At 46.1% G+C, this 12,534-nt stretch overlaps 1 protein-coding gene across 1 annotated transcript in view; it reads right to left on the bottom strand.

The window, feature by feature from the left end:
• Positions 1-1,325: 1,325 nt before the first annotated feature.
• The window catches only part of sema4f (sema domain, immunoglobulin domain (Ig), transmembrane domain (TM) and short cytoplasmic domain, (semaphorin) 4F), a 247,642-nt gene continuing 236,433 nt past the window's right edge, over positions 1,326-12,534 (bottom strand). The window contains exons 13-14 of the mRNA XM_070866783.1: positions 6,486-6,547; positions 1,326-4,692 (exon numbers count right to left, since the gene is read on the bottom strand). Coding sequence (XP_070722884.1) covers positions 4,070-4,692; positions 6,486-6,547 — 685 coding nt within the window. The 3' untranslated portion in view covers positions 1,326-4,069. The remainder of the gene's footprint in view (positions 4,693-6,485; positions 6,548-12,534) is intronic.

Genomic DNA, 12,534 nt, shown 5'->3' with positions numbered 1-12,534 from the left:
AACTACTCTCTGGGTAAAGACGTTTCTCTAGCACTCTCTATTGGATTTATTGGTGACTATCTTATATGGATGGCCCCTAGTTTTAGTCTCCCCCACAAGTGGAAACATCTTCTCTACATCTACCCCATTGAACCCCTTCATAATTTTCAAGTGATCAGGTCAAAAGAACCAGAGGCGACATGAGGAAACACTTTTTTTTACACATCGAATAGTTGTAATTACTTCCCGAGAGGATGATGGAAGCAGTTTCAATAGTAACATTTAAAAGTGAATTGGATAAATACTCAAAGGAAAAAAACATTAGAGGGCTACAGAGAGAGGGGAGTGGGACTAATTGGATAGCTCTACCAAAGAGCCGGCACAGGCACGATGGGCTGAATGGCCTCCTTCTGTGCTGTATCATTCTATGATTCTAAGTCACCTCACACAGTCTCCTCTTTTCTAGAGAAAAGAGTCTCAGAATTGTGTTCTAAATATTGTGCTTTTTGCTATATTGTAGCTTGGACATGAGAATTTAGATCTCCCAACATCAAAGATAACAAAACCAGAGTTGGGGGAGAAGAAAAATCAAATCGTGGCTACACATTGCCGAGGTTGGGTTTTAAAAGTATTGTAGGAGGATGAGAGGAGTGAAGCAGGCAAGTATTCACAGTATTAAAATGAGTCTCGATTCCAACGCAGAAGGATGGAGTGTGTAGCACAGCATATCTGACGTTCGGGAGGAACAAGGAGTCTGTTGGTAGTGGAGCAAATGTTAGCCTGCCCGGAAATGGAAGGCCAGCAGCTCAGGGAAGGGTGAAACGACGGGATTTCCAGTAGCGCTACCTCAGGGAACGCTCACGGTCAGTGCAGTCAGTGACAATAAAACTCCTGGAACGGTTTAAAAACAAAAATATTAGATGATGTACAAAAGGTTACAGGGGTGTTAACAAAACACTTCGCACTACTGAAGAGTCTAAACGGTATAGTTTTAAAAATACCACAAAATAGTAATTTATTTTTGAAAATCATTTTGGTAACAGCACAACAGCGAGTAATAAAACTTCCCCTTTCATCTCTCTGGATCGCTCTGCTACATACCTGTACAGGAGGGAACTGCACGCTGCACTCGCTCACATTTTTGCACAGCACAGCACGTATCGACAAGTTAGGTAGAAGAAACTATCTCAATTAACTGAAACAAACACGGTGTAACAAATATAAATTGTCACATATAAAAAGGCAGTAACCTCAGAATTCTAAAATCTGAACATGTCATTAACCGTCCAAGCATTAACCCCACACTGCCCCCCCCCCTACCCTCCCACCACCCCCCACCCTCCTAAATTTCTCCCTTCCTCCGACTCACAGTAGGCTACAGTTCCAAACGGCAGACCCCTCCAGTACTCTGCCCACATGCCCAATCATCACATCAGAGACTATACAGCGAGTGTCAGCAGGCTATTTATTCACGGAATGCATCCCAGACAAGTCTGATCCTATCTCGAGTCCACGTGCGTACTTATACACCTTCCGACTCGGGCCACTGGACAGCAATTGGAAGCAGGAGCCTGTATGATATTTTCCTCTCACTATCGCAGGGGCGTTGATGAGAACACTATTGTCTGTACTGCTGTCTCGGCTGAGATCTGTTCGACATAAATATAGCCTGGTGCCCTCCTGCTCTGTGAAGGCCAGATCCAACCAGGAGGTGCATCTGCCCTCTCGGCCATCAGGAAAGCCTCACCACCCCTCCCTCCCCCACCCCCCCCGCACTCCAATTTTAAACCTCCCCAGTCCACATCAAATAGAAAAGTCAAAATTCATAAGTTTTTAAAATCAACACCAAAGACCAATACTGAAAAGGCTCAGGCTATTTACTGAATACTGAGAAAGATGAAGGATGGACACCAGTGCTGTCGCTAGGGTTGCAACAAAGCATGCGGCATTGCTACAGGGCTGCACTGCAGCCATTTTATACCCCAGGGTGTCTCAGCCAAGTGAAGGTGTGCAATTTTCATATCATGCCCACCTGAGCTGTGCAAAGAACACCCAGCTTTATAATTCTACATCTGCCCTTCCAAATGTGGGTGGTTTCATTTGTAATGAGCGTTTTGAGCTGTAAAACACAAGGGGGGGGGTCATGCTAACTTTGTCCGACCGTGTAAAACGGATGATATCGGATTAGCCATTAAACATTCTCCTTGTAATCGAAGTCACTGGACAGGAATATTGGGTGGGGTGTATAACGGGCGGCCATTTCGATATCGCCCATTTTACACTGTCAGACAAAGTTAAAATTACCCCAAGTGCTGATGGTTACAGGTCAGCCACTGGAAGGAGCAATTTGAGGTGATGAATTAAGAACATCACACATATTTATTGTCTTAAAGTGCGAGTCCTCCTCTCCCACATACTAAATAAACCTAGAGACAGCAGTGAGGTCCCCCTGAAGCCACTGCTCTTCCAGATTAAACCTGTAGCAATGGACATAAATCGGACACAATGCAGCACATCGACCCACATTTCTCCCCCCAACTTCCACTGCAGTCCAAAGAACACTGGAACAGCATCAGTCGATGTCAGATTGGATCCTTACAAAGTGGATTTGGAGAGAAGCGAGAGTGATACTCAAAACTGCATACAGCAATAACAAAAGAATCACTAAATATCAAAAATCAGCAGAGCACAGCAGACCTAAAAAAACTTCAATGAACATTTACAACAGTTGAGTCTTTCGTCCGCAAGGACAGTTCTGAGTATAATGAAATCCACAACATTGAAACATTGGACGAGTGAGGACACTGCTGTTTGTGCTCAGTCTGCTCCTTTCTGCTCAGCACCATTTAACTTGTTTAAACCCCTGGATTTCACTGGAAATCAGATGCTCGGTGTCTCCGACAGTGCCATTCTTCACCTCTCCCTACTTCCGGGGGAGCTGGACTGACTGCCAGTGCTCACACAGCAGTGGTGTTGACTGCATGTTGGGGATGGTGGGCTATACACAGCAGCATCCCTACTCCGTGAGGCAAGTCGGCTGAGTACACTTGGGGTCGAGCAGCCCCAGCGGTAAGTATGCAGTTCTACAGCCCAAGGAAAACAGATAAAAGATCCTCGACGATCCCACAAGATCAGTGGGTTTTAATATGTTGAGTACTAGTGGTCATTTTCACCGTTTACTTCTGCTATTCTCCTATCCAGAAGGCACTGATACCTTTCACGTTGCGGATCCTTGAGCGTGGGGGTCACTCCGCAGTACCTCGGGCTAGTGTCACCGTGTAAACCCTAGTAGAGTCACAGAATCGTACATCACAGAAGGAGGCCATCCGGCCCATCGTGCCTGTGTCAGCTCTATGAAAGAGCTGTCCAATTAGTCCCACTCACCCGCTCTTTCTCCATATTTTACAATGTAAGTGCCTGCTACTAGCAGGACATTCAAGGCCATTCCTGACCTCTTTACAAGTGTCCTGTGCAGCAGTGGTCACTGGATGGTGACGAGGAGCAGGAATCCCAGGGCTGATATTTACTCTCCTTGGCCCAAGGGTGGGGCCATCCTCGCCGACAGCTTGGACTGAAATCAGTGAACTCGGCACAGAATAGGGGTCAAACCCGGAGCCCCCTGGTCCAAGCGGCTCAGCTGCTCGCAGGCGTTACAACCGGGCTCGCTCTTTACACAACATATACATTTATTCACAGGATCCAATAATTCCCATTTAAGTTTTTTTGGTGTCAACCAAAACTGGCAACTTGGGTAGTCCTCAGAGGCATGGTGCCCTCATAATGTCTCAAATAGCGCGACTGCAAACAAAATGGCGTTGGCTCCCCCCCGCCCCCCCCACCCCGCAAACCCCAACAAGACAAGGACTCTCTGCCAGGCATGCGTGAAGCTGACATGACAAAGGTTATGCTGAGCGGGGGCCACAGTAGGGCCCCCAATCTCTACACTCTCTTACCTGGAAGAAAGACAAGTGGACAGAATTAAAAGCAACGCCATAGACTCAATTTAAAAAACACAATTTGTGAAGCAGATGCTCGGCTACTCTTTCGGGCCGCATTCTTCAAGGGCTTCAGTCTGCCCGTCAGCCGGTGATTAAATCGAGGTTTCGTCCTGGCACGATATGATAGAAATAGCGTGGTTTCTCGAAGGGCCCGTGTTCACTCCGTTCACTTCCTTCCCCGCGTTTTCATAAACCTCCTCTTTTTCACCAGTTCCATTTAAACCCGAACTGCTCCCCCGGCTGATGGTCAAGGGCCGGATTTCATCGTTGGAGCCCAAACTGGGAGCCGCGGCCCCCCCTGCTGCATCCGTGTAATCCCCGTTACAGCCGCCCTTCGATGCTTTTTTGTTTTTGTACCACCGGTGGCCATACTTGTAGGCAAGAGCACCGAGAATAAGGCCGATGACCAGGAAGACAAACATCAGGAGATAATTGGTCGAATTTGTACTCTTGCTGGAGTCGGCCGAAGAAGACCCTAGCTCCAGGCTGTACAAAGCTTCAGGAGTCTGCACATCCTCCTCAACGCACACGCACTTGTAATTGCCCAGGCTGTCCTGTGTGACCGTCACACCAATCCCTCCGGCTTCATCATTGTTGTTCACGTTTCCATTGGGCGTTCTCCAGTAACAGGATGACCAGGCGGAACTGGGTTCGCAGAGAAGGAAAACTGTGGTCCCCCTCATTGCTGGTACCACCTTCTGAACCAGGAAAGGGTCTGCAAAAACAAAAAGCAATGGGACACAAGTTTATGGGCAGCACTGGGCTTTAACTTTCACCTGTGGAGATTAAATAGGACAAGACCCAAAGATCCTTACAGCCAATGATGTACACTGTTGTAATGTAGGAAATGCACACAACCTGCCACAAACAGCAAAGTGATAATGACCAGTTAATCTGTTTTTGGTGATGTTGGTTGAGGGATGAATATTGGCCAGGACACCGGGGAGAACTCTTCTCTTCTTCCAATAGTGCAAAGGAATCTTTGATGTCCACCTGAACTGTTTAAGGGGCCGAAATTGCCCCTCGCCTCGGTTGGGGGCGGCAACATTCTGGGTAGTTGCCAAACTGTCAAGATGGTTCCCCACCTCCCCTTTAACTTCCGCTCCGTGAGTGGATATCGGCCCAGTTCGTGACCCACGTGAATGACGCTGACAACGCTCGCAGCAGCCTCGCAGAATATCTGCCGTGGGGCGGAAAGGGGCTAGCACGTGGTGCGAAGGGATTGCCGAGCACGGCGATGATGTCACCGGCGGTTATGCGGAGGCCTGGAGCGCTACCCACGGGGCTCAGAGCTACCACGGCAGGGTCTCCGCTAACTCCCGCGCAATTTCGCGGCAGCCGAGAGGGGCCCCCCCCCCCCCCACCCCGCCCAGCGTTTCGCGCCCCCTGGAGCCGGTAAAGGGGCATCGCAAAAAAGGGCAATATCGATCTCTCAATGTACTGGCTCGCACATAAAGAATGACCACAGACAGCTACCAGCTGACTTAATCTCTTATCTTGGAGACTCTCCCAGTCTCAGCACTCTGCAGCCACCGGTCTTGTTTGTTCAGGTCTGACAGGAGGAGCAGACGGTGTCAGCAGATGGAAGGTACACTGAGAGGTGACCTGTGCCTATCACAAAGTGACCATTACAGTCAGCCACGGAAGTGTGACAATAAAATAAATGAAGCATCAATGTTGTATTGCCAGTCTAGTGGCTCACTGCCTGAATCCTGACAGCCTCTACCCATCTGGCAGCCTATTAGTGGTGTTGCAGCTAGACAATCCCCTTCAACATTTTGGAGCCTTTAATAACGTGATCCTCCCTTCAACTTTTTATCTTGAGGACATGCATGGCCAACGTTCTGAGGCTCAAGTCAGGAGTGTGATGGAATATTCATCACTTGCCTGGAAAGGTGAAGCTGCAGCAACATTCAAGAAGCTCGGCATCATTGAGGACAAAGTAGATGGATTTATCGGTGCCCCTGCCTATTGGCTCAATATCCACCTCTGCAACCCCATGTCCAATGGCTGCAGTATGTACGATCTACACGATGCACTGCCCCAACTGTCCAAGCTAAGTGTGGTGCCCAGAATTGGACAGACAGTGGCCTGGGAAATCTAAGCACATTTGATGATACTCTCTTCCCCGCCCACCCCCTTGCTAGTGCCGACTCTTGCTGGGTTACAGTTCCATTGATGCCAGAAGCCTTTGGGTACTGTGCCAAGTGGACATTCTTTATGTGTAAACCTAGAGAGTACCAGCAGGATATTTGACCATAGAGGGCATCACAGTAAGCCCGATATTATCTTAACCTGATTAGCACAATAGACATTTTCCAGTAAGGAGGGGGGTCACTGGATAGTGACCGGGGACATTGTTGACATGTGGTAGTTAGTTGAGCTACTGGAGTGCGACCAGCACCTGTGGAACTGTACAAGTTACCAATGTTACTACCTCCAGGAGAGGGGAATGAGGGATTGAAAACCTACCGAGCGTGGAGGGGGTGGGTGTCTTATCAAACGTACCTTTCTCAATGTTACACAATGTGTTAATTTTCTGATGGTCATATTTCACATCTTGCAGCAACCTGCAGGATAAGAAAATACTTAATACAGTAATTATAATTTGTATTTAAAAATAAAGTGACAATTCTATATTAAAAGCATAATTCAGCACAATTTTTGACTAATCAAATTAAAATATACATTACTAGTTGATGTCCCATGGAGTTGCGTGCAGGAGCTCAATCCTGCGCTTCCACTGCGGGGGGGGCGGGGTAATCACAGCGTGACAATTTATAAAGGCCTTTCCCATTCTAAATGTGGAGACAAAAATTTCTAATGGAAAAAGCCAACACAAAGTGTGCACAGACCCAAGATTTTTAATATATTCTAGGTAGATCATTTAAATGAAAAGCTGTAATTCTGACACATCTTCACAAATGGGAGGCATTCACAGCTGGGCTGTTGCACAGCAATTATACATAGGAACCGGAGGAGGCCATTCGTCAAGATCATGGCTGATCAGTACGTCTTAGCTCCATATCCTTGGAGACCCTTACCTAACAAGAATCTATCGATCTCAGTCTTAAAAGCTCCAATAGACCCCCACCACCCCCACATCCACAGCCTTTGGGAGGGGGGGAGGGGGAGAAGAATTCCAGATTTCCATTACCCTGTGCATGAAGAATTGCTTCCTGATTTCACTCCTGAACGGCCTAGCTCTGATTTTAAGATTGTGCTCCCTTGTTCTGGATACCCCAACAAGAGGAAGTAATTTCTCTCCATCTACCCTATCTATTCCTTTTCTCATCTTAAATACCACAATTAGATCATCCCTCAATACTCAAGGCACCGTTATGCAATTTGTCCTAATAATTTAACCATATACACCCACTCCAATTCTGGTTAATTTATGCTCCCTCCAACATCAATAAATCCTTCCTGAGGTGAATGCTTTCACTATCCAGGAGTATAAAGAAAACACTGCACTGCCTTTTCCTACTTAGAACAAGTAGCCGCAGATTATGCAGCACCGTCAGTGTGCAAGTCAGTGTGCAGAAAATATAGAGGCTGGAGGGGAGGGGGTGGGGGGGAAGAATCAAGAGGCTAAGGGCTTTAAAGACAGCACCAGAGAACACAAGAGGAAATAGTAAAGGATTTCATACACACATTAAAAAGTAGAGGAGTAGAGACACTTAAGGCTTTAGATACTTTAAAATTGGGAGGACAAGTTGATAAGCTGTTAAAAATATGGGACCCTCGTTTTTATAAATAGTTGCAGAGAGTACAAAAGCAAAGAGGTATTTGTAAATCTTTACAAATCATTGGTTAGGCCACACTATTATGTGCTCAGTTTTCGGTTGAGGCCATGGAGAGAGTGCAGAAGTAATTCGCTAAGATAATACCAGGGATGAAAAGCTTTAGTCAGGAAGAAGAGACAAAAGAAGCCCTGGTTCTTTTCATTAGAACTGAGACGGTTAAGAGGAGATTTATTAGAAAGAAAGACTTGGATTTATATAGCGCATTTCATGACCACCAGACATCTCAAACTGCTTTACAGCCAATGAAGTACTTTTGGAGTGTAGTCACTGTTGTAATGTAGGAACTGATTGGTTCAAAAATGATAGGTTCAGAATTCTGAGAGGTTTTCTTAATGAAACGCACGTAAAACTATTTCCACTGTTCAGTGAGTCAGTGACTAGAGGGCATAAATTTAAGATCACAACCAAAAAGAAATGTTGGGGGACATTAGGAGAAATATTTTTTATGCAGTGAATTGTTAGGCCATGGAATTCCCTACCAAAGACACAATCCACAATAGCTTTTAAGAGAGAAGTGGATAAATATTTAATGGAGTATGGGGAAAAGACAGCGGGCTGGAACTAATTGTACCACTTTCAGAGAGCCAGCACAGGCATGATGGGCCGAAAGGCCTCTTTATGTGTTGCAAAATTTTAGGATTCTATTTCCTCCGACGCTATCACTGGGCTCCTCCACTGTAGAGGTACCAATATGCTTCTGGGGAAAGAAATACACTAAACCCAATGCAATTTAATGTCGAGTCTCTTGGGAGTGGTTCCAGAAGCCGAATGGCAGCAGTGGAACCATACACCAACGAAAGGTCAATGCTTTCAGGGGAGGAGGCAGAAAAGTGATTTTTGAAAAAGTATTTAAAAAGTCCAGTCATATAGGCACAAAAATGTGATGCAGGTCGATAACTCTACAATAGGATGTGTTGGGACAGGCGAGATGGACCAGCTGTTCTTTTCCTGTCCTGCTTTTATATGCCTCTTTATATGCCTTTTTATATACCTCTAGACTTGACTATTCCAACGCACTCCTGGCTAGCCTCCCACATTCTACCCTATGTAAACTGGAGGTCATCCAAAACCCGCAAGTCAGTGTCCTAACTCGCACCAAGTCCCACTCATCAATCACCCCTTTGCTCGCTGGCTCCCAGTTAAGCAACGCCTTGATTTCAAAATTCTCATCCTTGTTTACAAATTCCTCCATGGCCTCGCCCCTTCCTATCTCTGTAACATTGAAACATAGAAACATAGAAAACAGGTGCAGGAGTAGGCCATTCAGCCCTTCGAGCCTGCACCACCATTCGATAAGATCATGGGTGATCATTCCCTCAGCACCCCTTTCCTGCTTTCTCTCCATACCCCTTGATCCCTTTAGCCGTAAGGGCCATATCTAACTCCCTCTTGAATATATCCAATCAACAACTCTCTGCGGCAGGGAATTCCACAGGTTAACAACTCTCTGAGTGAAGAAGTTCCTCCTCATCTCAGTCCTAAATGGCCTACCCCTTATCCTAAGACTGTGTCCCCTGTGTCCCCTGGACTTCCCCAACATCGGGAACAATCTACCTGCATCTAACCTGTCCCGTCCCGTCAGAATCTTGTATGTTTCTATGAGATCCCCTCTCATCCTTCTAAACTCCAATGTATAAAGGCCCAGTTGATCCAGTCTCTCCTCATATGTCAGTCCGGCCATCCCAGGAATCCGTCTGGTGAACTTTCGCTGCACTCCCTCAATAGCAAGACGTCCTTCCTCAGATTAGGAGACCAAAATTGAACACAATATTCCAGGTGTGGCCTCACCAAGGCCCTGTACAACTGCAGTAAGACCTCCCTGCTCCTATACTCAAATCCCCTAGCTATGAAGGCCAACATACCATTTGCCTTCTTTACCGCCTGCTGCACCTGTATGCCAACTTTCAGTGACTGATGAACCATGACACCCAGGTCTCGTTGCACCTCCGCTTTTCCTAATCTGCCACCATTCAGATAATATTCTGTCTTCGCGTTTTTGCCCCCGAAGTGGATAACCTCACATTTATCCACATTATACTGCATCTGCCATGCATTTGCCCACTCACCTAATCGGTCTAAGTCACCCTGCAGCCTCTTAGCGTCCCTCTCACAGCTCACACCGCCACCCAGTTTAGTATCATCTGCAAACTTGGAGATATTACACTCAATTCCTTCATCCAAATTATTGATGTATATTGTAAAGAGCTGGGGTCCCAGCACTGAGCCCTGCAGCACTCCACTAGTCTCTGCCGGCCATTCTGAAAAGGACCCGTTTTTTTCCGACTCTTTGCTTCCTGTCTGCGAACCAGTTCTCTATCCATGTCAGTACATTACCCCCCAATACCATGTGCTTTGATTTTGCACACCAATCTCTTGTGTGGAAAGCCTTTTGAAAGTCTAAATACACCACATCCACTGGTTCTCCCTTGTCCACTCTACTAATTACATCCTCCAAAAAATTCCAGAAGATTTGTCAAGCATGATTTCCCCTTCATAAATCCATGCTGACTTGGACCGATCCTGTCACTGCTTTCCAAATGAGCTGCTATTTCATCCTTAATAATTGATTTCAACATTGTCCCCACCACCGATGTCAGGCTAACCGGTCCACAATTACCCGATTTCTCTCTCCCTCCCTTTTTAAAAAGTGGTGTTACATTAGCTACCTTTCAGTCCATAGGAACTGATCCCGAGTCGATAGACTGTTGGAAAATGATCACCAATGCATCCACTATTTCTAGGGTCACTTCCTTAATTACTCTGGGATGCAGACTATCAGGCCCAGGGGATTTATCAGCCTTCAATCCCATCAATTTCCCTAACACAATTTCCCGTCTAATAAGGATATCCTTCAGTTCCTCCTTCTCACTAGACCCTTGGTCCCCTAGTACTTTCGGAAGGTTATTTGTGTCTTCCAAAGTATTTGTTCAATTGGTCTGCCATTTCTTTGTTCCCCATTATAAATTCACCTGAATCCGACTGCCAGGGACCTACATTTGTCTTCACTAATCTTTTTCTCTTCACATATTTATAGAAGCTTTTGCAGTCAGTTTTTATGTTCCCGGCAAGCTTCTTCTCGTACTCTATTTTCCTGCTCTTAATTAAACCCTTTGTCCCCCTCTGTTGAATTCTAAATTTCTCCCAGTCCTCAGGTTTGTTGCTTTTTCTGTAGCTCTTCCTTGGATTTAACACTATCCTTAATTTCCCTTGTTAGCCACGGTTGAACCACCTTCCCTGTTTTATTTTTACTCCAGACAGGGATGTACAGTTGCTGAAGTTCATTCATGTGATCTTTAAATGTTTGCCATTGCCTATCCATCGTCAACCCTTTAAGTATCATTTGCCAGTCTACTCTAGCCAATTCACGCCTCAAATCATCGAAGTTACCTTTCCTTAAGTTCAGGACCCTAGATTCTGAATTAACTGTGTCACTCTCCATCCTAATAAAGAATTCTACCATGTTATGGTCACTTTTCCCCAAGGGGTCTCATACAATAAGATTGCTAATTAGTCCTTTCTCATTACACATCACCCAGTCTAGGATGGCCAGCTCCCTGGTTGGTTCATCGACATATTGGTCTAGAAAACCACCCCTAATACACTCCAGGAAATCCTCCTCCATCGCATTGCTACCAGATTGGTTAGCCCAATCAATATGTAGATTAAAGTCACCCATGATAACTGCTGTACCTTTATTGCATGCATCCCTAATTTCTTGTTTGATGCTGTCCCGAACCTTACTACTACTGTTTGGTGGTCTGTACACAACTCCCACTAGCGTTTTCTGACCCTTGGTATTCCGTAGCTCCACCCATACCGATTCCACATCATCGAAGCTAATGTCCTTTCTTACTATTGTATTAATTTCCTCTTTAACCAGCAATGCTACCCCGCTTCCTTTTCCTTTCTGTCTATCCTTCCTAAATGTTGAATACCCCTGGATGTTGAGTTCCCAGCCTTGGTCACCCTGGAGCCATGTCTCCATGATGCAAATTACATCATATCCGTTAACTGCTATCTGCGCAGTTAATTCGTCCACCTTATTCCGAATACTCCTCGCATTGAGGCACAGAGCCTTCAGGCTTGTCTTTCTAACACACTTTGCCCCTTTAGAATTTTGCTGTAATGTAGCCCTTTATGCTTTTTGCCTTAGGTTTCTCTACCTCCACTTTTACTTTTCTTCTTTCTATCTTTTGCTTCTGCCCCCATTCTACTTCCCTCTGTCTCCCTGCATAGGTTCCCATCCCCCTGCCATATTAGTTTAACTCCTCCCCAACAGCACTAGCAAACACTCCCCCTCGGACATTGGTTCCGGTCCTGCCCAGGTGCAGACTGGTTCCAATGTCCCAGGAATTTGAATCCCTCCCTGCTGCACCACTCCTCAAGCCACGTATTTATCTGAGCTATCCTGCGATTCCTACTGTGACTAGCACGCGGCACTGGTAGCAATCCTGAGATTACTACTTTTGAGGTCCTACTTTTTATTTTAGCTCCTAGCTCCCTAAATTGTAGGTCCTCATCCCTTTTTTTTAACCTATATCATTGGTACCTATATGCACCACGACAACTGGCTGTTCACCCTCCCTTTTCAGAATGCCCTGCACCCGCTCCGAGACATCCTTGACCCTTGCACCAGGGAGGCAACGTACCATCCTGGAGTCTCGGATGCAGACGCAGAAACGTCTATCTATTCCCCTTACAATTGAATCCCTTATCACTATAGCTCTCCCACTCTTTTTCCTGTCCTCCTG

The sequence above is a fragment of the Pristiophorus japonicus genome, chromosome 2, assembly GCF_044704955.1.
Source record: "Pristiophorus japonicus isolate sPriJap1 chromosome 2, sPriJap1.hap1, whole genome shotgun sequence".
In the NCBI taxonomy this organism is placed as follows: domain Eukaryota; kingdom Metazoa; phylum Chordata; class Chondrichthyes; family Pristiophoridae; genus Pristiophorus; species Pristiophorus japonicus.
This window is presented reverse-complemented; position numbering and strand designations above follow the sequence as displayed.